The 26,428-nt window shown below is 48.4% G+C and overlaps 1 protein-coding gene across 1 annotated transcript in view; it reads right to left on the bottom strand.

The window, feature by feature from the left end:
- The window catches only part of LOC147679783 (myoferlin-like), a 1,922,797-nt gene that overhangs the window by 118,795 nt on the left and 1,777,574 nt on the right, over window positions 1-26,428 (bottom strand). The window contains exon 19 of the mRNA XM_086942477.1: window positions 24,850-25,027. Coding sequence (XP_086798603.1) covers window positions 24,850-25,027 — 178 coding nt within the window. The remainder of the gene's footprint in view (window positions 1-24,849; window positions 25,028-26,428) is intronic.

Below are 26,428 nucleotides of genomic sequence, written 5' to 3'. Positions count from 1 at the left end.
TCAGGAGACTCCACGACTCTCGCCGTCCTGTTTTTCAAATCCTGGCTGAAGCAGTGCATGTCATCAGACATCCCCTCCACCACAGCGCAGCGCTGTGATTGGTGCGGCCGGCTGCCCCACCCGCGTCATTTTCTCTCTGTATGCTGCAGACAGCATACAGAGAGAACTCAGAATAGGGAGAGTGGGTGGTGTTTCTCGAGGGCAGGGGGTAGTGGCTTGCCCACTGTTCTTCATACTGACTGCTTGGGCGGCCTCAGTCTGCCGAAGCAGTCAGTATGAAGAACAGTGGGCAAGCCACTCTGCCCTGCCCTCGAGTAACTCCACCCAACCCCAACCAGGAGAACTACAGCTTTCTCGCCGTGCGAGAAGGCAGAAACAAATTTTATGTTATTCTGAATTTGTTAAGCGTGCGGGCACCCAGGGGTTTCATGGCGCTGGTAGTGAGGAAAGAATGAAAAACAGTTAACCTATCCTAAGGCTTGCTTGAATAACCAGGTCTTTAAGGCTCCCCGAAACTCCAAAAGATTGGTGCATTTCCTGAGCGACAGGGGGAAAGAATTCCAAACCTTTGGGGCAAGAAAAGCAAATCGACACCCGTCTTGACGCTTCCGTTTGAAGGAGGGTAGAGTAAGAAGGGACTGATGGGCAGAGCGAAGATTGCGGGTTGGCTCATGTTTGATTATTAGGTTGTTGATGAACATGGGACTTTTCCCGTGAAGAGCCTTAAAGGCCAGACAACCTACTTTGAATATTACCCGTTGGGCTATGGGTAGCCAGTAAAGAGTGGCCAGCAGTGGTTTCACCGAACTCCCACCGCGGTTCTTGAAGATTAATATGGCCGCTTGGTTTTACACAATTTGCAAGCGTTTAGACAAGAACAGGGGGAGGCCTAAGTAAATAGAATTCGAAAAGTCTAGTCGGGACAGGACCAGGGCGAGTACCACATGAATGAGGGCAGAGTGAGTGAGTAGATGAGCAATTTTTCTGATTTTGCGCAATTGATGGAAGCTGGACGAGATCACAGCTCCCACCTGACCTTTCAGAGAGAGATCAGAGTTAATGGTAATCCCGAGGCTTTTCACCGAGGGAGAGCGAAGGGAGGGGATCCCATTGTTGACGGCCTGAAATGAGGGCCCCAGCTGGTCGAGCTTTTGCCCGGGAGTACCAGCTCTGTCTTCCCGGGATTGAGTGTTAGGTGGTTCAGCTCCATCCACCGTGGAATGTGCAGCATGGTTGCCTGGAATTCCACGGCAGAGTCAGTTAAATCCAGTGGGAAAATTAACTGCAGGTCGTCAGCATAGTTATAAATCGTAACCCTCCTGTTTTTTAAGGAGTGTAAAAGAGGTTTGAGATATAGATTGAACAGGAGGGGGGACAGTGACGAGCCTTGCAGGACACCACAGGTTGTAGATAATTTGGGCGCAGTAAAGTTCCCAAGTTTAACTGCCTGGGTCCGGTTGCTCAGGAATGACTTCACCCGAGGGCAGCGCCTCGCAGACCAGCTTGTTCGACACGGTGTAATAAGATGTATGGTCCACCGTGTCGAACGCTGCCGACATGTCCAGAAGCACCAAGGACTGATGTATACCCCTGTCGGCATTGGACCTCATTGTGTCCAGAACTGCGAGGATCACTGCTTCGGTTGAGTGCGCCTGACGAAAGCCGGCTTGGTTAGGCTCCAGATAATCCGATGTTTCAATGAAGTTGGAGATGCAGCTAGCCACATGGGCTTCCAAGATCTTTGCTCCAAAAGGGAGGAGGGATATGGGCCGGTAGTTAGAGAGATTAGTCGGTTCGGCACCCGGTTTTTTGATTAACGGGACCAGCGTTGCATTTTTAAACGAGGTGGGGACTATTCCCTGTGCTAGGGACTCGTTCAAAAGGGGGAGTATGTCTAGCGGGAGAGCTGAATAGACGTCCCTTAGGACGTACGGGGGACAGCAATCATTAGATGAGCCAGACTTCACACGGTTCATCAGTTCCACTAACCTAGGTTGATCAATCGGGGGGAAAATCTCGAATTCAGATGGATTTCTGCAGATGTCCTCGATGGCCGCCATACTAGGCCTTTCCGGAATACTTTCTTTTATGGTGGCTATCTTGTCCATGAAGAAATTATTGAGATGATTGCAGAGCTCTTGCGTGGGGTCTTGGGGGGGGGGGGGGGGGGGGGGGGGAGGGGGAGGGAGGTTCTTACATCGTTGCAGAGATCGTTCACAACCCTGAAAATTTCTCTAGATTTATTTTGTGCGTTCAAGATTTTCTCGGAGAAGAATGCTGCCTTAGAGGTTAAAATGGAGTTTTTATAATTCCTACGGGCAGTTGTGTATGACACTCTGTCCTCATCTGAGTACCCGTGTCTCCATTTCCTCTCAAATTGGCGCAGTTCCAGGTTTTTTTTTTAAATCTGCCGTACACCACCTATGAGCATCCATGCGACGGGTGAGGGAGAATTTGGAGAGCGGAACATGCTCATTACAGGCTGCCAAGAGCCAATCAGTGTGTTTTTTTCCATGAGATTAATATCGAGGGTGGGAGCTGGAACTGAATTTGACAGGGAAGACAGAAAGTCTTGATTGTTTAGTGATCTCCATTTCCTTACTACCCCTACTACAGGAATGGAGGCCTTCGGGTGGCCCTGTAGATTGCAGGAAAATTGGAGTAGATGGTGATCTTATTAAGCATTTCTCCCGGCTTCCGCCTCAGGAGATAGGTATCCTCTGACTCGCGTTCGTAGTCAGCGCGTCTTAAGTAACTTCAGTGCAGGGATGGCGTGGCCTGACCATAGTGGGCGTGGCCTGTGGGCTCTGGGGTAATGGCGGCAAGAAGAATTGTGACCCCCGGCAGCGCTAAGATCTGCTGTGCTGGGATGCCCAGCACGTTAATACAAGTCAATAAGTGCCCAGGGAGAAGGGGATAAGTAAGTAAAAACACGTTATCACATTCAGTTTTAAAATATTATTAAGCGTTTCTCCCGGCTTCCGCCTCAGGAGATACGTATCCTAGGTAGTAACTACCATTTGTTTCTGCATTCTCGCATGGCGAGAAAGGAGGGGCCGGCGCCCAAACGCCCCCATGGAGGAGCCGCCACTGCCCACGACGGATCTAGCTGTTGGCGGTGTCAGTATCCTGATTGGACCCAACAACCCTTGGCAAATGCAATCCATGCAGGATTTGAAGATTGGCTTCTGTTCAGACCAGCAAGGTCTGGGGCGCTTCTCCTTTGTAGGGAAGCAGAAGCAGGCCCGGAGCAACCAGGCAAGCGGTGTTGTTTTAAAAGGATGTCTAGGGGCCACTAGCCAATGGGCTAGCAACCGCGAAGACGCGTTGAGCTCAAATGAAGGCGCAGGCCCCACGCGGCACTCGTGGAGTGTGGAGGGCTGTGCTTCGGTGCAAATGCTGCTCAGGGCTGGGCCTTCTCAAACCCCAATGCACATCTTCGAGGATGCCTCAGAAGCTGCACAGGTAGCAAAAAGCAGGTATTGCAGGGCGTCCGGTCCAACGTCTCTCGTGTCCGCCATGGCTATCAGCTTTGCTGTGGATGTGGGTCGAAGTCAGAGAAGTCCGGGAGTCCAGAGGCTGTGTCGCTAAGTCTTCGGGTTCCGGCAGGAGCGTTGACAAAGCAAACCGGCAAGTTACTGTTGGTGCCTGTTTGCACAGGGTGGTCACTCCTTGACCACAAGGGAGATGTCTTCAGTCTTCCAGTCGAAATGGAACGTCGAAGGTCTAAGAGTTCGTTTCAGAGTTTCTTTCCAGGATAATATAATGTCTCTAGACACAGCTCCTAACTTTATACCAAATGAAGGGGCTGGATTACCTGCTAGATCCCTCCTATGGGTGGCACCTGAGAAGGGGGTGGTTACACCCCTTTCTCTTTGTCCAGTTTCGCACCAGAGCTGGGGCAGGAGTGCCCCAGTAACTGGTTTGAACCCGGCTATGCATGGAGCTCCTTGTGTGCCCCAGGCAGTGTCTGGAAACAGCAGTTTCTATTGAAACCACCCTGCCGCAATACACTACAGGCTGTCTGGGGAGGTGCCAGCACCTCCCTTGACAGGAAATCTATTGTCCTGGCCTCCCCTGCCGGAGTTTCGTGCAGCAGCAGGAGGTCAGACTCATGTCTGTGGCAGCAACATCCATTTTGTGATGCTGAGGCTCTGTTTAACTTTAACCGGGTAAAGCAGTAACTACATGTCTTCTCCCTCTAGAAGGGTGGACTGCTACCCCTGCCGCCACAACTGGCGGGGGGGGGGGTAGAATTCCAAAGTGTTTGACACCTTAAACGACATGTTTTGATTAAGCTGAACCAAAGTTAGCATTAACCTTGAGGATTATAATGCACTGTGAGAGAAGATAGCCTGGGGCCCTGATTAGCAGGATCCCAGGCCAACTAAGTTGAGAACCAGCTAAACACTAGGCAAAAAGTTGGGGTAACCATATAGTCAGTTATCCGCCTTCCTACACAACCCCCCTCCAAACGAAAGGAGATAAGGCTATCCTTGACCAGGTAAGCCTATATTGCCTAAGTGGCCATATAAGGAAGTACCTGCACTAGCATGGTTACCCTCTATCTCATGGTCAATTAAGCAATCCCTTACCCTAAGGGTCTCATAGGGTCTCACCATAGGGAATCTCTACCTGTGGTGTGTTTTGGCAAAGTAAATGGCTGGTGTTGGGATGGAGTACTGAAGTGAGGCTCCTCTAATGTAGGGCTCAGCTTCCTCCAAACACTTTCCACCATGTATGCCTTTCTTTCCATGACTGAGTTGCACTGTGCTCTCAGGGTCAACCTCTGGCTACCTACAGCTGGAGGCTGGGTCCCTTTTGTTGGTTTACATGAGGGACAGGTCAGGTTTGGGGCACTTAGGTCCCTGGTTTGGCTGTGCCCAACAGAGTCCATCTGGGGGAGGTTCCTACCTAAGGGGAAGGGAGATCCCTCAGAAGTTTTGGGAATTTTCACCTTGATAGGGCTGCTAGCTTTGGTGCCCCTAATCTGCTGATAGGGGGTTCCTGTGGACAGGGGGACCTTTGGGGTCCACTGGCCTCCCTGTCCCCTACAGCCCAGGGCTGACTGAGGCAGGGTAGAGAGGGGCAGGTTACCTGCTCCAGACTGGGTCCCACCTTGGAAGGGTCCACTGACATCAGTGGCTCTGCCAGGCTAGGCCTGACTACCTCTGGGGCAGTTCCTTCACAAGGTGTAGGGTCAGTTCCCTGAGGTGGCTGACTCTCACCTAATGTCTGGTGGGAGGGAGACTTTTCTTCCTCCCCAAAACTCCCTGTCTGAGTGGAGTGATCCATAGTTTCAGGCTTCACAACACTAAAATCTGTTTGAGTTTGGGCTGTGCCCTACCAACCTTTTCACAAAGGAACTCTGTTTCTGTGTGGGCTGTGAGCATCACAATTGATATTAACAACTCGATATTACTACCCTAGAAAAAAAAATTCACTATAAAAATCGATATATCATACCTCGATATTACTTACCTCGATATTCCTGACTCGATATTATGTCCACTCGATAAAAAAAACTCGATATTTAGACTGCATACCTTCAAGACAGAATAGGTATGAGACAATTTCTTATAACAGTTTCATAAGTAGACTTGTCTTAGCAGATATAGGGACATGAGCAAAAGGTTTTTGACGGGTTACCAAATAACAGGGGATAAATAAGGACACTTTTTAGTATTTGACAATGGCCAATGTATGAAATGAATGAATAGGATGTTCATGATAAGTATTTGAAGATCAGTGTTATCAGATATAATTGTGAGAAAAATAAAACCTAGTACTTTGTCTAACTGACTGTTATTGTACACTTTGGGGTCCATTAGGATGGCGGGCGGGCAAAGCGGTAAATGGGACAGCCCGCCTTTAGGGCGGGGGTCCCGACGCCAGCATTAGGATGTGCCTGCCACAGTGGCGGGCACATCCTGCATTTCTAGCATTGTGGCGGGCGGTGCTTTAAGCACCGCCCGCCACAATGCTAGAAATGCATTTCTGCATTTGCATTAACAAAGCGGTAGGCACCGCGCGGTGCCTACCCCTTTGTTAATGCAAATGAAGGGGGGTACCTGTGGTACCCCCCATGTGCAATACCCCCCTACTTCACTCTGGGGGCCCACAGGGGGCCACCAGAGTGAAGAACGCATGCCTTTCGGTGGCGGCATCGCCGCTACGGAAAGGCATCACTCTCAGCCCATCATAATATGGCTGGCGGTGTCTGCTTGACACCGCCACCATATTAATCATTTTCCGCCCCCGGCCGCAATGTGACCGGGGCGGAAAAGTGGCGGGCGGTGTTTTGCTCCGCCGTGGTCCCCCCCGCCATTCTAATATGGCGAGGGGGAATACAGGGAAGGATGGCGGGTGGATTGCCCCCGCCAGGCTGGCGGTGGCTACCGCCAGGCTGGCGGGGGCAATCCGCCCACCATCCTAATGGACCCCTTTTTGTTTAGATGAGTTTTTAATTGAACAGCCATGTCCTGAAGAAGGTGCAGATATTGTAGATCACCAAAACGCCGCGTCGACAATTTGTTTGTTAATACATTTTGTGTCTTAAGTGTAATAATAATTTGTGCATATAATCTTTGTGATTTTTGAATTTTTAGTTAATATGTTTTTATAAATAATGTGACCATTTGTTTTTAACCACATTCATTGATTCTAGAAATGCATTAGTAACTCAACAGTATATAATAAATAATATATTTTGAATCATGACACTTGGTTGTGTGTAACTTAACCTTTGTACATAAATTGTTTTTCATCCAAATAGTTTTGTAAATTTGGTAACCTGCGCAAATACTCATTTCATACTAGCCCACCTGTCCCCATACAATATAGTGATTCCTAAGGAGTCCGGCCAAAAAATTCGGAAAAGGAAATTTGTTGATTTGAATGTGATGAGGAGGGCACACTGACTCACCTACTGTGGGACTGTAAGGATTTAACGGGATACTGGACCGCCATCCTAGATGACATTGACAAACAATTTGAGACCGAAATCCTCCACTTCCCTGCCTACACACTCCTGGGGCTCCTTAACCCAATCACATATCCACTGAAGTCGCTCAAGGGGAAACAGATGGGATTAGCGCTGGGAGCAGCTGTCCAACATATCTTCTCCCAATGGGGCACACAGACCCGACACACACACAGGTTGGATACATAAATTATGGTATATCCTTGGTATGGAAAGAATCCAAGCCAGTCTAACAAATTCAACAGACTCATTTAGAACCACCTGGCATCCACTACTGTCCCTGTTGGCCTTGGAACTCAATGAGTTAACATGTCCGAAATACCTCTTCCTTCTTCGGCTCACCGAAGTTCAGTCGGCAGTCGCGGCCACCTAATCTGCTGCACAAAGTTGACCCTTTACGTATAGACCTAATGAGGCACATATCCAGCACACCGGTTAAGTGATGGGGGTCATGGGGGGGTGTTCGGTCTTTTTTTTCTAGGCGTTTTATACTGCTTGTCTGGGTTCTGACCCATAGCCTATTCTGACAGTACTGGCCCCCCTAATCGCACCAGGAAGAGTCACATGCATGCTTTGGACTAGTCGGAATGGGGAGAGGAGGGATATCCTGTTGACGAAATACGGGAATGCCAGTTGTATGTAATGTGCATTTTCATCTGCCTGAAAATCAATAAAACAAAGTTAACCATCAAAACCTTAAGTGGTAAGATCAGCTTTAATAGAGATATCACAATCTGTAATGCTAAAGAGAGGTTAAAGGTAATTACTAGGATGAGCTCTCCGAGAATTTCCCAGAAATATTTATCCTGGAACCTTGAACATGGAATTCAACATTGGCTCACCTATGTCGCATAAATATCTTACCTTTAAATGATTTAACAGTAAATTGGTCCCAGAATATGGAAAATGGAAACATTTGTAAATTTTGTGAGCTGAGTATTCAGAAGCTGGATCATGTCTTGTTTGTTTGTCCAGCATTGTTTTTGAGGAGTCGTCGTAGGCTTAGACCGAGGTTTTAACAAAATGGTGTTTAAGATGTAGCTTGAGCCCATGATTTTCTCTTTTGCCCAAAAAATAAAGTAGTCTGTGTAAAATTACTCAACTTTTTTAAGGAGTTTATGTATATATTTTAATCTCTTATATATATTTTTTTATCGTGCTGCTTCCCCTGGGTCTGTTGTACTATTTATGGAGTCCTAATATTCTGTCTTTTTCCAGAGAATATTTTGCACAAGTTCTTGGCTACTACTTAACTGCTCTTTGTACAACTGGGGTATGTCTAGCTCTTTGCCCATTTTCTTGCTGCTTATTTTAAAGCTCGATTCTCCATTGAAGTTGGATATCGGATTGTATTTTGCACATGAATGTGATGTAATTCAACTGCTTTCGTAGTACATTAGGATATGTTTTGTTATCCCTGTTCTTTTGCTGCTAATTTCAAGTTAACTTTCTGCTGAAGCTGAATCTTTAAATGTATTTTGCACATGAATTGGCTGCTACTTAAATGCTTTTTGCACAATTCGGGATATGTTTTGTTACTTCAATCATCATGCTGCTAATCTCAAACTCTATTTGCCTGGTTGCTATGTATTGAAAAATGTGCCTCTCAAAGTTTTATTATATTTTAGGTAATTATTTGTATGTATCTTTTTATGTGGACCTCATTGAAGTTCCAAATCTTAATAAATATTGAATTGAATTGTGAGCATATTGAATTTGCCCTTTTACAAGCTTGTGGAGGGAGAAGTTTCAATAGAGAATGAAGGCCTCAGTCTTTCTTCAGCACAAGGAGTAGTGGGAATAATATCCAGTCCCTACTTCCAAGGTCGGTACCCTCTCTATGACTACTCTGGCCAAAACAGCCTGGTGTTTGTGATGCAAAACAAACAGGTGGTACTTTGCAAGTTGCTTTGATATAGATGGAATATGCAGCAGGTTAAGAAGAAATGGAAGGGTGAAGCCTAGCTGAACAATTTTCAGGACCTAATTGCCAGAAACAATATTCTTCCAATCAAAGACAAAAGGGGCAGATTCTGCCTCCTGCATGGAGGTTGTGTGCCAGTAAGGGTGTACTAAAAAGGTTCTTAAATTTTGTCAGAGGGGCGGAGGTTTGAGACATGTGCTTTCCTTGATAGCCTGTACGATGTCTTTTGGGGCCACAGCTAGAACATGAAAGGGCTGGAGGTCTGTTGTGCAGGGGGATCCTAGGGTCGTCGAGATGAAGAAAAATAGCCAATGTCCAGATCCACACCTAAAAGTACAAGAAGAAAGGAACTGACATCAGCGCTCACAGGTGGTGCACAGTGCCACACTCTGCTATGGAGCACTGCTTCTTGAGTTTGCGGATCTGGTCTGGTTCCAGGAGATATTCACAATTTGAGGAATATGCAGTTAGAAGTATCCAACACAAATTCGTCTATGACCAATAGAAGCACAAACAAAGAGTGAAAATAACAGTGATGGATCAAGCCCTGATCTTTGGACTGGGTAAGAGTGGTCTGCTTAATTCAGACACTCTGTTCATCACCATGCCCTTTTCTGAATCGTTTTTGGCCACTATAGGTGTGGCAGGGTATACTCAGACATGAGTCCCTTGCTCACTGCACCATCAGGATTCAAGCAAGCCGGGCCGACGACGGCTGAAATGCCAGAAACCGGTCCCCGAAAGCTTGTCTCCTTTCTGGTGAAGAATTGGCTTGGTAGTTTAGTCTGCCCTGTTCCCATGATGCACTGGGCCAGGGACAGACTGATTTGCATATAGCCAGGTTCTGAGCTGGGATGGTGCAGTAAGCTAAATAACGGTGATGGATCAAGCCCTGATCTTTGGACTGGGTAAGAGTGGTCTGCTTAATTCAGACACTCTGTTCATCACCACCCCCTTTTCTGAATCGTTTTTGGCCACTATAGGTGTGGCAGGGTATACTCAGACATGAGTCCCTTGCTCACTGCACCATCAGGATTCAAGCAAGCCGGGCCGACGACAGCTGAAATGCCAGAAACCGGTTCCCGGAAGCTTGTCTCCTTTCTGCTGAAGAATTGACTTGGTAGTTTAGTCTGCCCTGTTCCCATGATGCACTGGGCCAGGGACAGACTGATTTGCATATAGCCAGGTTCTGAGCTGGGGTGGTGTAGTGAGCTAAATAACGGTGATGGATCAAGCCCTGATCTTTGGACTGTGTAAGAGTGGTCTGCTTAATTCAGACACTCTGTTCATCACCACCCCCTTTTCTGAATCGTTTTTGGCCACTACAGGTGTGGCAGGGTATACTCAGACATGAGTCCCTTGCTCACTGCACCATCAGGATTCAAGCAAGCCGGGCCGACGACGGCTGAAATGCCAGAAACCGGTCCCCGGAAGCGTGTCTCCTTTCTGGTGAAGAATTGGCTTGGTAGTTTAGTCTGCCCTGTTCCCATGATGCACTGGGCCAGGGACAGACTGATCTGCATATAGCCAGGTTCTGAGCTGGGATGGTGCAGTGAGCTAAATAACAGTGATGGATCAAGCCCTGATCTTTTGATTAGGTAAGAGTGGTCTGCTTAATTCAGACACTCTGTTCATCACCACCCCCTTTTCTGAATCGTTTTTGGCCACTATAGGTGTGGCAGGGTATACTCAGACATGAGTCCCTTGCTCACTGCACCATCAGGATTCAAGCAAGCCGGGCCGATGACGGCTGAAATGCCAGAAACCGGTCCCCGGAAGCTTGTCTCCTTTCTGGTGAAGAATTGGCTTGGTAGTTTAGTCTGCCCTGTTCCCATGATGCACTGGGCCAGGGACAGACTGATTTGCATATAGCCAGGTTCTGAGCTGGGATGGTGCAGTGAGCTAAATAACAGTGATGGATCAAGCCCTGATCTTTGGACTGGGTAAGAGTGGTCTGCTTAATTCAGACACTCTGTTCATCACCACCCCCTTTTCTGAATCGTTTTTGGCCACTATAGGTGTGGCAGGGTATACTCAGACATGAGTCCCTTGCTCACTGCACCATCAGGATTCAAGCAAGCCGGGCCGACGACGGCTGAAATGCCAGAAACCGGTCCCCGGAAGCTTGTCTCCTTTCTGGTGAAGAATTGGCTTGGTAGTTTAGTCTGCCCTGTTCCCATGATGCCCTGGGCCAGGGACAGACTGATTTGCATATAGCCAGGTTCTGAGCTGGGATGGTGCAGTGAGCTAAATAACGGTGATGGATCAAGCCCTGATCTTTGGACTGGGTAATAGTGGTCTGCTTAATTTAGACACTCTGTTCATCACCACCCTCTTTTCTGAATCGTTTTTGGCCACTATAGGTGTGGCAGGGTATACTCAGACATGAGTCCCTTGCTCACTGCACCATCAGGATTCAAGCAAGCCGGGCCGACGACGGCTGAAATGCCAGAAATCGGTCCCCGGAAGCTTGTCTCCTTTCTGGTGAAGAATTGGCTTGGTAGTTTAGTCTGCCCTGTTCCCATGATGCCCTGGGCCAGGGACAGACTGATTTGCATATAGCCAGGTTCTGAGCTGGGATGGTGCAGTGAGCTAAATAACGGTGATGGATCAAGCCCTGATCTTTGGACTGGGTAATAGTGGTCTGCTTAATTCAGACACTCTGTTCATCACCACCCCCTTTTCTGAATCGTTTTTGGCCACTATAGGTGTGGCAGGGTATACTCAGACATGAGTCCCTTGCTCACGGCACCATCAGGATTCAAACAAGCCCGGCCGACGACGGCTGAAATGCCAGAAACCGGTCCCCGGAAGCTTGTCTCCTTTCTGGTGAAGAATTGGCTTGGTAGTTTAGTCTGCCCTGTTCCCATGATGCACTGGGCCAGGGACAGACTGATCTGCATATAGCCAGGTTCTGAGCTGGGATGGTGCAGTGAGCTAAATAACAGTGATGGATCAAGCCCTGATCTTTTGATTGGGTAAGAGTGGTCTGCTTAATTCAGACACTCTGTTCATCACCACCCCCTTTTCTGAATCGTTTTTGGCCACTATAGGTGTGGCAGGGTATACTCAGACATGAGTCCCTTGCTCACTGCACCATCAGGATTCAAGCAAGCCGGGCCGATGACGGCTGAAATGCCAGAAACCGGTCCCCGGAAGCTTGTCTCCTTTCTGGTGAAGAATTGGCTTGGTAGTTTAGTCTGCCCTGTTCCCATGATGCACTGGGCCAGGGACAGACTGATTTGCATATAGCCAGGTTCTGAGCTGGGATGGTGCAGTGAGCTAAATAACAGTGATGGATCAAGCCCTGATCTTTGGACTGGGTAAGAGTGGTCTGCTTAATTCAGAAACTCTGTTCATCACCACCCCCTTTTCTGAATCGTTTTTGGCCACTATAGGTGTGGCAGGGTATACTCAGACATGAGTCCCTTGCTCACTGCACCATCAGGATTCAAGCAAGCCGGGCCGACGACGGCTGAAATGCCAGAAACCGGTCCCCGGAAGCTTGTCTCCTTTCTGGTGAAGAATTGGCTTGGTAGTTTAGTCTGCCCTGTTCCCATGATGCCCTGGGCCAGGGACAGACTGATTTGCATATAGCCAGGTTCTGAGCTGGGATGGTGCAGTGAGCTAAATAACGGTGATGGATCAAGCCCTGATCTTTGGACTGGGTAATAGTGGTCTGCTTAATTTAGACACTCTGTTCATCACCACCCTCTTTTCTGAATCGTTTTTGGCCACTATAGGTGTGGCAGGGTATACTCAGACATGAGTCCCTTGCTCACTGCACCATCAGGATTCAAGCAAGCCGGGCCGACGACGGCTGAAATGCCAGAAATCGGTCCCCGGAAGCTTGTCTCCTTTCTGGTGAAGAATTGGCTTGGTAGTTTAGTCTGCCCTGTTCCCATGATGCCCTGGGCCAGGGACAGACTGATTTGCATATAGCCAGGTTCTGAGCTGGGATGGTGCAGTGAGCTAAATAACGGTGATGGATCAAGCCCTGATCTTTGGACTGGGTAATAGTGGTCTGCTTAATTCAGACACTCTGTTCATCACCACCCCCTTTTCTGAATCGTTTTTGGCCACTATAGGTGTTGCAGGGTATACTCAGACATGAGTCCCTTGCTCACTGCACCATCAGGATTCAAGCAAGCCGGGCCGACAACGGCTGAAATGCCAGAAACCGGTCCCCGGAAGCTTGTCTCCTTTCTGGTGAAGAATTGGCTTGGTAGTTTAGTCTGCCCTGTTCCCATGATGCACTGGGCCAGGGACAGACTGATTTGCATATAGCCAGGTTCTGAGCTGGGATGGTGCAGTGAGCAAATAACGGTGATGGATCAAGCCCTGATCTTTGGACTGGGTAAGAGTGGTTTGCCTAATTCAGACACTCTGTTCATCACCACCCCCTTTTCTGAAAAACTCTGCTATGGAGCACTGCTTTTTGAGTTTGCGGATCTGGTCTGGTTCCAGGAGATATTCACAATTTGAGGAATATGCAGTCAGAAGTATCCAACACAAATTCGTCTATGACCAATAGAAGCACAAACAAAGAGTGAAACAACCATTTGTACACCACCAGCAAGCCTCTAAAATTATAAATCACTATTTTATCAACAAATTAGGTAAAGTATTCCTCTCCTTGTGCTACTCTTGAACATACCCTGCAATCTCAAAGTGACACCTTTCAATGTGAAACCTATCCATGGCATGCTTTGACCAGAAAAAATGGGAGCAACACACCCTTAACGACATCAGATGTTCTGGCTGTCTGCACTTGCCCACTAAAAGTCATACTGAGAATACATAACTACTAGTAGCTTCTGTCAGCTTGCAATTCTTAAAACAGCTTTACAATGCCATATCTCTGCCCCTTCTCATCCGCCCTCAAAGCCTTCCATGTCCTGCCTTCTTAGCATCTTAGCATAATACAGAAACCAGATAAAATAGGACTTCCAACTCACAACCACTTTTTACCATCAGGGAACATCGTGGTGGCACATGATGTCATTCTGGAGGTATGCAGGCTGAAAATGATTTCGACTTCTTCTGCCTTGTTCTGGCTGTTGGCTCAACTTTGACTAGTAACAAAAGGATTCTAGGCTGGTTTGTGTGCTGTAACAGCAGAGAACTATGGGTCACATGTATTAACCTATTTTGAAATAAAAAAACATTTGTGAATTGCTAAAGACCGTTTGCGAAGGCAAAATAGACTTTCAAGATGTATGAAAGGCTTTGGCAGTGCATTTGAGGTAATTGCAATTGTCTGCAACTACAAATTGGGAATTGCAATTTGCGATTCTCTAAGCACATATACCAAACATTTTCTAAAAGCAAACTGTGCATTTAGGAAATGCATTTACCATTGACTCAAAGTCAATGGTAACCATGTACAATTTACGAAACTGCACAAAAAATGTATTTTATAAAGCACCATGTAACGCACACGTTCCTATGGCATTTGCGTGCTTTACCTGTGCACATATATTTTTTAGGGTGCTTTAGGGGTGCCTTAGGCCCCCTGGCACCATGGGTTTTGCCCTTTATCACTTATTAATTTAAATGCAAAGATTTTCGCAAAGGCTTTAGCCACCAGACTTCAACCGCTGATGCCAATATTGGTCCTCTTGGATCAGTCTGGTTTCATTCCGGAGAAGTCCACGTCCCACAACTTACGCACTATTTCGGGATGCTTCATTTATTGGATCCTTCCCTACCTGCGGCAGCAGTGATGTTGGATGCGGCGAAGGCATTCGATTCCATCAAATGGAGCTACATGTTTCAAATCCTGATGTAAATGGGATTCCCTGCGGTCTTTATTGGATGGGTGCAGCTGCTATACACTGATCCCTGAACACAGGTGCGGGTGGGGGGGCCTAACATCCTCTTTCACTGCTTCTGTTCTCCATCATGCTTGACCCCCTAGCTTATATGATCAGAGACTCAGCTATAAAGTTTGCACACAGGCCTGTGGCATATCTCCTTATGCTGACGACATGGTCAGAGAACAGCACAGATACCTGGTGCCGGTTCTACGGGAATATATAAGATTTAGTTTATTTTCCGGCCTGTCCAGTAACTGGGACAATTCGGTGATACTGCCTCTAATACAATACAGCACACGAAGTTGCCCCTTTTGGAGTTTTCGTTGGTGTGGTCTACCGATCCCACCAAATACCTGGGTATATGGGTGCACCGGGATCCTGAGATAATGACAACAGAAAACTATGGGAGAGGGTGCGTCCAGCTTTGGCAGCAAGTGGACAGATGGGTAGTATTACCACTATCTTTGGCGGATCGGATTGCCCTCATTAAAAATGATTGGGTTACCTCACTTTCTCTATCTGTTCAGTAACATCCCAATAAAATTAAATCTGCAGTTTTTTACTACAGTGCGGTCACTACTGGTGCGTTTAATCTGGGGCGGGAAACAGACTCGGGTGAGTTGGGACACACTTATATTGGATTATGATAGGGGTGGCTTCTGTGTGCCAGATATGCACCTGTACTATCTCTGTGTGCAGGCGCAGTACGCCTACTACTGGTATAGTCATTACGATTTCATTCCACATGTTGCGGTTGAAGATGGGGATTCACATCTGATTCCTCTAAAGTATAACTTAACACACACTCATAGAGGCACGCCCAAACATAAAATTAACGTGATAGACACCACCATTGATGCCTGGTATTCTATCGGCAGGCTGGCGGCAAAACTTCCACTTTATGCTCCAGCGCTATCCCTGGCTCACCATGCTGCACTCTCGATGATTCAGGAAAATGGTACGATGCATTCCTTTCGACAGGCAGGTATGGAAAAAAAAGCAAGATGTGTTTCCGAATGGAAGCTTACTCACAGCAGGGGAGGTGCAATATATTCACAACCCGACACCGCTTTTAAGTTCATGCTACACAGACTAAAGCTGGCGCTACAGGCGCATTATGCACGGTTTCCGGCAGAGCCGCCCATGCAGCAAACATTGCAGTTGCTTCTTGTCACTCCCACCCGTCACAAACTCATTACTAAATTGTGTAGGTCAGCGAGAGCATAAAAAGTACACAAAGAAGGCTTTGCACGTTGGAATGATAGGCTCATTCCACCGCTAAAGCCCATGGAATGGGAACATAGCTGCAAGCTCACTAGTGCCCTCACTCACAATGGTAACTTGGGAATCATTCATTTCAAATACATCCATAAGGTTTACCACACACCGCTATGAATAAATGTGGGCTACGAGATAACAGTAGGTGTAAAAGATGTGGGCAGCCGGATGCAGATTTTCGGCACCTGGCATGGGATCGCAAGCGGGTGACTGAGTACTGGGTGAAGATAGTTCAGTGTAATCAAGATATGTCAGGGGTCCTGTACAATGCACACCGAAGATATGCTTATTGAGTTGCATTTCACAGCTAAAGGGAGCAATAGGCAAATTTATCAGAATTGCGCTATTACTTGCAAAACGCAGGTGGCAATTACCTGGGAAAGCGTTCAGACCCCAGGACCAGAGCACTGGCTAAAAGATCTGGTCTACTGCAAGGAGAACCTTGAATTGTATGCAGAGGAGCGGCCATCCTCCTCAAGGCCTAAAGACATTTGGGAACCCTTGAGACAATATCTACAGGCACAAGACCGGACAGCATCACCAAGCAACAATGTCTGATAGCCTTATGTATGCATGTTGTTCATTTCATAAGTGTCTAAACAAATGATCATCTGGTGAATAAGCCATCCACATGCTGTTTGTTAGATGTTTGATGTCTGAAATATTTTTGGACGCTACTGATGTATTATCTCAGCTGTGAAAACCAATAAACATAATAAGGGGTACCCCAAGGATCTTCCCTCAGCCCGACCCTCTTCAACGTCTACATGACGCTGTTCGCCAACATCGTCCGGTCACACGACCTCAACATTGTCTCATACGCCAACGACACCCAGCTGATCCTCTCCCTCATCAAGGACCCCGCCAGCGCCAACACCAACTTCCACGAAGGAATGAAGGCCGTCGCCGAATGGATGAAGATCAGCCGCCTGAAACTGAACTCGGACAAGCCAGAGGTCCTCATTCTCGGCTTCACCCCCTCCGCCTGGGACGACTCCTGGTAGCCGGCCTCGCAGGGAGCTGCGCCAACCCCCACCGACCACGCACGCAACATGGGGTTCATCCTGGACTCATCACTCTCAATGACCGAGCAAGTCAACGTCGTCTCCTCCTCCTGCTTCAACACCCTCCGCATGCTCAGCAAGATCTACAGATCACTCCCCACCGGAACCAGAAGAATGATCACCCAGGCCCTCGTCACCAGCAGGCGAGACTACAGCAACGCCCTCTACGCGGGACCCACGGCCAAACTCCAGAAAAGATTCCAACGCATACAGAACACCTGTGCACGTCTCATCCTTGACATCCCCCGCTACAGCCACAGCACTGCCCACCTGAGAGACCCGTACTGGCAACAAGAGGATCACTTTCAAGCTCCTCACACACGCTCACAAAGCACTCTATGACACCAGACCAACATACTTCAACAAAAAATTCACCTACACTCCCAACCGCCAGCTCCACTCCGCTGACCTCGCCCTTGCCACCGTTCCAAGCATCTACCGAGCGACCACATGCGGCAGATCTTTCCCCCATCTGTAACAGACCTAGGACCTGCTGACCTTCAGGAGATGTCTCAATCAGTCAATCAATCAGGGGATTTGTAAAGCGCACTACTTACCCGCTAGGGTCTCAAGGCGCTGGGGGGGGAGGAGCTGCAGCTAGTGGTCAAAAATCCAGGTCTTGAGCAGTCTTCTGAAGGCCGGGAGGTCTGCTGTCTGTCGTCGCTGGAGGGGCAGGGTGTTCCGGTCTTGGCGGCGCGATGGGAGAAGGATCTGCCCCCGGAAGTGGTTCTGTGGATGCGCGGGACGGGGGCCAGGGACAGGTCGGCGGAGCGAAGTTTCCTGTTGGGGGGGTAGAAGGAGAGTCGGCTGTTGAGATAGGCTGGGCAGGTCTTGTGAAGTGCCTTGTGTGAGTGGATCATGAGTTTGAATGTGATTCTTTTGTCAACAGGGAGTCAGTGCAGGTCTCTCAGATGCGGAGTGATGTGGTCTCGGCGTGGGATGTCTAGGATCAGGTGTGCGGAGGCGTGCTGGATTCTTTGGTGTCTGTAGATGAGTTTGGACGGGGCTCCGGCATAGAGGGCGTTTCCGTAGTCGAGTCGACTGTTGACGAGGTCGTGGGTGACGGTTTTTCGTGTGTCTGCCGGGATCCATCTGTAGATCTTGCAGAGCATTCGGAGGGTGTGGAAGAAGGAGGAGGAGACTGCGTTGACTTGGTTGGTCATGCTGAGGTTTGAGTCTAGGATGACTCCTAGGTTGCGTGCGTGGTTGGTTGTTGCCTGGGGGGGGGGGGTGTTCCCAGTGATGTTGGCCACCAGGAATCGTCCCACGCTGAGGGGCTTGAGCTGGCTAGCCTCCATCCAATCGGCGACGGCCTTCATACCCTGGTGCAGGTTGTATTTGGCGGTGGGGGGGGTCCTTGGTGAGGGAGAGGATCAGCTGGGTGTCGTCAGCGTAGGAGATTATGTTAAGGTTGTGTAGTCTGGCGATGCGAGCGGGGGGAGCCATGTAAACGTTAAACAGCGTCGGGCTGAGGGAGGATCCCTGCGGGACGCCGCAGATGGTTTTGGTGGTTCCAGATTGGAACGGGGGGAGGCAAACTCTCTGGGTTCTCTCGGAGAGGAAGGAGGTGGTCCAATCCAGGGCCTTATCTCGGATCCCTGCGTCGTGGAGGCGTGTGCGTAGTGTGTGGTGGCAGACGGTGTCGAAGGAGGCGGAGAGGTCCAGGAGGATGAGAGCTGCTGCCTCGCCGTTGTTGAGTAGGATTCTGATGTCGTCTGTGGCGGCGATGAGGGCGGTCTCAGTGTGGTTGCTGCGGAAGCCTGACTGAGAGGGGTCCAGGATGCTGTTGTCTTCTAGGTAGCGGGTGTGCTGGGTGTTGACGATCTTTTCGATGACTTTCGCTGGGAATGGGAGCAGGGAGATGGGCCGGAAGTTCTTGAGGTCGCTCGGGTCCACCTTGGGTTTCTTTAGTAGGGCGTTGATCTCGGCGTGCTTCCAGCTCTCAGGGAAGGTAGCGGTCTTGAAGGAGAGGTTGATGATGTTACGCAGGTGGGGAGGGATGAGCTGTCGACTTTGCTGACGATGTGGTGGGAAAGAGCATCAGACGGGGAGCCTGAGTGGATGGTGCTCATGGTCTTGATTATGTCTTTGGTGCTCAGTTTGGTCCATGTGGTCAGAAGGTCGTGGTCGGTGGGGTTCGGAGTGTTCGTCGTGGGGGGGTCCATAGGGTTCGGCTGGGGGTTGAAACTGTTGTGGATGTCGGTGATCTTGCAGTTGAAGAAGGCAGCGAGGGTGTCGCACAGGGCTTGTGAAGGCGGAATGTCGTTGGTGCAGGAGCTAGGATTGGAGAGTTCTTTCACGATGTTGAAGAGCTCTTTGCTGTTGTGGGCGTTGTTGTCGAGGCGGCTTTTGAATGAGGCTCTTTTGGTGGTCCTGATGAGGAGGTGATGGTTGCGAATGGTGTCTTTGTGGGCTGCGCGGCTGTGTGGCTGAGCCAGATACTTTCAAGTTTCCGGCAGGGGCGCTTGGAGGCCAGGAGCTCCGGGTGAACCAGCTGGATCTCTGGCTGGTGTCTATGTTGGTGGGTTGTCTCACTGGTGCTAAGGTGTTGGCGCACTGGTGCTAAGGTGTTGGCGCAGTCTTCCATCCTCAGCGTCGGCGGGGGATCTGTGGGGTGCGGTGGTGTGTGACGGGTTTCTGGAAGTTAAAGTGGATACAGTGGTGGTCAGTCTAGGTGAGCTCGGAAGCGTGGCCGAAGGCAATGTGTGGGCTGGAAGAGACGATGGCATCGAGCGTGTGGCCGGCGATGTGGGTCGGGGTTGTGATGATCTGTTTCATTCCGAGGGTGGTGAGGTTGTCGACCAGGGTGGAGGAGTTGCTGTTGGTGTTTTTTTCCAGATGGTAAATCAGATCGCCGAGCAGGATGTAGTCGGTGGAGGTCAGTGTGTGCGTGCTGATGAAATGGGCGATGGAGTTGCAGAATTGGGGACGTGGGCCGGGTGGTCTGAAGACGAGGGAGCCTCTGAGGGTGGTCTTGAGGTCAGTGCGGATCTTGAAGTGCATGTGTTCGGCAGTGGTGAGGGTGTCATCTGTGTTTGTGGAGACCTTGATTGTGTTCTTGTGGATTATGGCGATACTTCCTCCGACTCTGTTGGTGCAGTCTCTGCAGGAGATCTTGTATCCATTGGGGATGGCCACTGCGATGTCTGGGGCGGAGGCTTCGTGCATCCAGGTCTCGGTCAAGAAGGCCACATCTAGAGATGTGGTGGTGAGTAGGTCCCACAGTTCGACGGCGTGCTTGCGTGCGGAGTGGGTGTTGAGCAGGATGCAACGCAGTCGGTTAGGTTCCGTTGCTGTGGGTGCATCGGCGTCGTTGATGCAGGAGAAGCTGCATTTCCGGCAGGAGAAGGGGTTGTGAGTGCGCTTGGGGGTGGCTTTGTAGCAGCTGAAGGTTCGCCCGTGGTTGAGAGCGATGAGGGTGTTGGCGTCGTAGCGGTAGTCCTGGGTGGTGTGGAGGTCAGGGGTTCTGGCGTGGGCGCGGTCCAGGTGCGGACGGGCGCAGATGGGCTTGCAGCGGAGCGCCCGCTGCGCGCAGCCGGGGGAGGGGGGGATTAAGCTGGGAGGCGGGAAGGTAGGATGGGCAGCGAATGGGCACGGGGCGGGCCGCAGGGGAGGCAGTGGCAGGAAATACACGACGGGCAGGGATGCACGGGCACCGCGCATGGGGTCACAAGAGCGAAGAAGACAAAATGGCGAAAATGGGCAGGGGGCACAGCCACACAGCACACAGCAGCGGTGTACAGAAAATCAAGAAGGGTCAGGGGGCACAGGCACACAGCAGCGGGGGTACCGAAAATCAAGAATGGTTCAAGGGGCACAGGCACACAACAGCGGGGGTACCTGTCACGCAGTGGCACTTGCGCGAGACAGCAGCCAGGGTGCAGGGGGCATCAGGAGCACAGGAGGCGGTATCAGGAGGGAGACACTGGCGCAGGTGGCGCTGCAGCGGAGGGAGAGCGACCTACCTGGAAGGTCAAGGGTCGCTCTCCTCACCACACAGCGGCCGCCATTTAAGGGGAGGTGGGGAGGGGGGATTAAGCTGGGAGGCGGAAGGGTAGGACAGGCAGCGAATGAGCAAGTGGGCGGCGCCACAGGGGAGGCAGCGCTGGGAAATACATGACGGGCAGGGGGCACGGGCACCACGCGTGGGGGGTCACAAGAGCGAAGAAGACAAAATGGCGAAAATGGGCAGGAGTAGTTATTGTGGGTTTGTTGGCCCATCTAACCATGCACTCTTCATTTGATGCTTCCACATCTCACTTTAATCTATTGATTCATTCAATGTACACCTTGTTTTCTTGTCTTGATATTCATTTTATTCACTGTTCATTCTGTTATCAACTGTTTTGTGATATCGAAATCAAATACTTTCATAAACTGAAACATTTAAAGTCAAAATGAAATTCACTTGTATTCATTCTTTTGCTGATATAACAAGCTTGCATTTTTGATCACAAGGTAATTATAAAGCCCAATGCATTTCGGCACTTACTGAGTGCCTTCATCAGGGGCGAATCTGAAAAATAAAAATAGAAGAAATACTGTGAATGTCTGTGTTTGTTATGCAACATGGGGGCTTATGTGTACTGTTATTGACTCCTCATACCTGTTTCTGTAGCACTATTCGTAAATGATAGCCTCTTATATAGCACGAGTGCCGAAAATTATCTGTAAATACAATTTTAAAGAGCACCATTATAGCTGTCACGCTCTGTGACAAGTTACAAACTGAGTATGTCTACATTATCGTAAAAACGTGTCGTTTGCCTACCTTATTCGAATGTCAAGTTCTAAGACACTGCAAAGAATAAGATATGTGTCTTTTAGAACCACGTACGTAGTTTAAAAAAGCATAATTTCGTAACTGTGTTTGTGAATTTTAACTCTTCGCGTACCTGTTTAATGTAAGTCGTCTCGCTGTCCTGAAAAAGATACCGAAAACAAAGTGTGTCAAAAAATGCTGCCCACTCTGAAAATTACAACGCCGCCTAAACGCGAAGAAATTCGGTTCATACCTCGTAATCTTGAAGTATTCTTTCAAAGAGTAAACTCCATCCCGTCCCGGCCGACGCCGATGTATAATCTGCACTCCCGCGCTCGCGTTTTTAAACACTCAATGTTTGTGTTTATCAACAATAAACAACAGACTAGGTCTGCGTGGTCGCTTTTTCGTAAGCTCCATCTTGGATTGGTGAAAAACGCGAACGATAAGTTCTTTGTTCTGCATTTGCCAGAGATATTTAGGACTAGTGAGCAATATAACATAACGTGTATTTCGTATGTTATTCCGTGACTTACTGCGTATCGATATTCAAAAGTGATGATGTCTAAAATTCGTTCGATCATCATCAATATTTGGTTTTCCGATGCGCTACTACCTTATTGTAGAGATCGAATCTAGTGTTATCTGTGTGCTATGTTGATTTATTTCTATTGCACCGGTCTTCCTCCAGTGTGACCTCATGGATGTTTCTAATTTGCCTCTACATTACTAGCGAAAGTTGTGTGATTTAAAGCTCTGCATGAGGTATAAATATGAATTAATGTGCTGGTGGTGATGCAATTTTATATGTTATTCATAACACAATAAGCATACTGTTATCAATTAATAACAACATACTATGTACTTTGATTATTATATACATTACTCATACTCCTAAATTGGTGATGTTACTGATATAACTCAAATTTGATAACTAATTTTTACAGAAAGCACGATAAATCATATTTATCATTAAGTCCCATTGGAGTCATCGTATTGAGGTATTTGATCCAAAAAATCTCCCGTTGTAATAGTCTCTGGTGATTGTCAATGCCTGGTCTTATTGGTACCTGTTCAATGACAAAGAAACGTAATTGTGAAATGGTGTGTTTTGATTCTCTCCAGTTATAAACCAATGATGATGTTAAGTTCTCATTGCGTATCCTGCTTTTATGCTCCGTGATTCTTGTTTTGATTTTGCGTTGTGTTTTTCCGACATACAGTCTACCACATGGGCATTTGATGCCATATATGACATTTTGGGTATTACAATCGCTGGTATGTTTGAGGTTGATTTGTTTTCCAGTGGTAGGATGACAACACTTATTTCCTTCTATGATGTTATTACAATTTATACAATTATAGCATTTGATAGTTCCTTTATACTCCTGTATTGTCGGTGCCAAATGTGTCTGTTTCAATCTCTCCCTTAACCCAAATAATCAGAAAATGGGCAGGGGGCACAGGCACACAGCACACAGCAGCGGGGGTACAGAAAATCAAGAAGGGGTCAAGGGGCACAGGCACACAGCAGCGGAGGTACAGAAAATCAAGAAGGGCTCAGGGGACACAGGCACACAGCAGCGGGGGTACCTGTCACGCAGTGGCGCGAGACAGGAGCCAGGGTGCAGGAGGCACCAGGAGCACAGGAGGCGGTATCAGGAGGAAGACACTGGCGCAGGTGGCGCTGCAGCAGAGGGGGAGTGACCTACCTGGCAGGTCAAGGCCTGGCTATTCGAACAGTAGCAGCATCCCCCGCCCCCCTGCCCCCCCCCCGCAACCCCCCCCCCCCCCGAGTAGTGTGCTCTTCAAATGACTTGATTGATTGATTAGGGAATAATAATAAAAGAGATAACTCTGGAAGATAACGTGTCTGCAGGAGAGCTCTGTGTTTTGTCGAGTCCAAGTTTTGAATCAAAGTAGCATATAGGGTTAATATGTCCCCTCATAGCACATTATGTAACATGCAGATGACATACTTTTATTTTAGTGGGTTACTTCTTTTAACATAAAGATCCTTCTGTTACTGTCAGTTCATAAATTGTACTCCTTTTACAATACCACAGTGAGCTATGAAGAACATGTGGCTCCTACGCCTTCTAACCCTCACTATCTTATGTAACACACCCTTTATAGTGATGTACACATATGATTTATTGTCTATGTATTATCTTCACGTGTGATGTAAAGCGCTCTGACACCCTGCATTGAGATGAGTACTGCTAAAGCACTGTATAAGAAATAAAAACAAAATAGTGGTATGTAAATTGTTATTTGTGTAAATACTGGGAAAGACCAACACATCTGACATTGTTACAGTGCATGCATGTCTCTTATATACAGAGACTGAACAAAGTCAAAAGCATGCCTCTTTAAAGTACCTGTGAAGTGATAGCAAGCTGTGAGCCTTTGTTCCCCTCCATTGCATCTAGGTGTGAAACTCCCGACAATTCCGAGCCAGAATAGTCCAACAAAAGGAGACCTAATGCCCTCTTAACTTTGGCTTTTGTTATGGACATGCTGGAATCTGATAAGCCCTTTGCGTGTGCTGCTGAAATTGTCCCGTTGTCTGAAAATTACACCGGGTCAAGTTCTGCATATTTCTGTGGCATCCAAGCTCTTGCAGAGTAGACGGCATCCACCCTTGTGAAAATAGAGGGGAGGAAACCATTTACCCGAGTGCATCCTCGACTTTTGCCCTGGACAGTGTCTGTGTGAACCACACCAGATCCGCAGAATTACTGCAGATTTTGTACTGGTGATGGGACCATTAACTAATCTGCTATTCAAACACAATTCGTTTAAAATATATAGTGAATGTGAGTTTATCAAGGATGACACGAAACTTCCCACTCCCAATACTAGATCTAACAGCTTCAGATTACTGGGCACGAAAGGAAGTCTGTTTTCAACCCATATAACAGTCCTTTTCTTCTATCCCCAGCGCCTAAATACCCTTTGCTCCTATCATGTCATATTTTCCTTTGACTTTATTCTCCTTGAGTTTTCATCGTACCTACCATCAAACAAGGCTTGGCTGTACTGGGTTGTAGATGCTTGTGGTTTACAGGACAGATCAAACTTATTTCCATAGTTTCCAATGCTGACTTCAAACTGGATCAACCCTTTGACTTCTGGCAGCATGGTGGCAGAATAAAAGACAGCACATAAACCATACTTCCGGCGGTACAGGAACCTCTGTATAAATGACAAAGGATGGTGTCAGGGACCAGTGTTTTTAGCCACAGAGTACAGTGTTCATAGTACAAGGATGGCAGAAGTGAAAAGTAGGGCCCTCAAGAGACGTACAGAGGAGCCTAGACATGTGTACCTATGCACATGATCTTTTCCAAGGGATGAAAAGACTCTTTATTACAGACAGAAAAATAAGTTGTGTTAGTACAGTAAATATATGTGTATTACACTGGAGGATTGGTTTCCTGTAATCTTAGTTCTCCCTCGGGTGAATCTCCCTTGAAGTCATATACACTAAAAAGTCCCGCCCACTTGCGGGTATCCCGGAACACTTCTCTACAATATACCTTCTTAACCCCTTCTGTGTGTCGGATGGCCGGGAGCCGTCTGACGCACCCATGCTCATGTGCGCAGGACGGCTCCCAGCCATCTAGGTACAAAGCACAGGAAATCCCTCTGGTGCGGGCAAGGAGGTGAGTTCCTTTCTTTCAAAACAACCCCGGGAGACGGGGAAGAGCTTCCCCAGCTCCCAAGGGTGTTCTGAAAATTTCTCAGTTTCAGTTTCACTGCGTCGGTGCTTAGAGACAGAAAGCACACTAGGAACTAGGGATTTTTTAGGGCATATTTTAAGGGTGGGGGCTAACTAGGCACCAAGGATTTTATCTTTTTATGTACATAAGGGTGGGGCTGCCCAAAATGGGCATGGCAATGCCCCCACCCCACTAAAAAATTCCACAGTCTTTCTGCCCACCCGGGAGGCAAGTTCGGGGCAATAGCCCCCGATTGTCTCCCCTGGGGGGGTTAGAAAGCACACTAGGCACCAGGGATTTTTTATTTTGATGTATATAGAGTTGGGAGCTGCGCAAAAAGGGCATGGCAATGCCCCCGACCCGCCCTCCAATTCCACAGTCTTTCTGACCCCCCTGGGAGGTAGTTGGGTGCAATAGCCCCTGATCTGCCACCCCCCGGGGGGAGCAGGAAGCACACTAGTCACCAGGGATTTTTTTACGTTTGGGGGTTATACGAGATGGGCTTGCCAATGCCAACCCAACCCCCCCCCCCCAAATTCCACAGTCTTTTGGCCCCCCTGGTAGGAAGCCCCTGATCTGCCCCCTTCTGCAGAAAGCACAGTAGGCACCTGGTTTTATATTCTATGTATATAGGGGTGGGGGCTGCCCAAACTAGGCATGCCAATGCACCTACTACCCAAAAAATACCCACAGTGTTTCTGTCCCGTGGGAATACAAAAATCAGATTTTCCTCACATTTCTGTGATGGAAAGTTCTGGAATCTGTGTGCATCCACAAACTTCAATGCACCCAGCTTTCCCCAAAATCTCCAGATAATCTTCCCTGCCGCGAAGTGTGCGCTGCAGCGAAGGGCCCTAAACGTAAGCGGAGACAT

The sequence above is a fragment of the Lissotriton vulgaris genome, chromosome 11 (genome assembly GCF_964263255.1).
Source record: "Lissotriton vulgaris chromosome 11, aLisVul1.2, whole genome shotgun sequence".
Taxonomy (NCBI): Eukaryota; Metazoa; Chordata; class Amphibia; order Caudata; family Salamandridae; genus Lissotriton; species Lissotriton vulgaris.
Note: the sequence above shows the minus strand (reverse complement) of the source record. Positions and strands in the feature narration are given on the sequence as shown.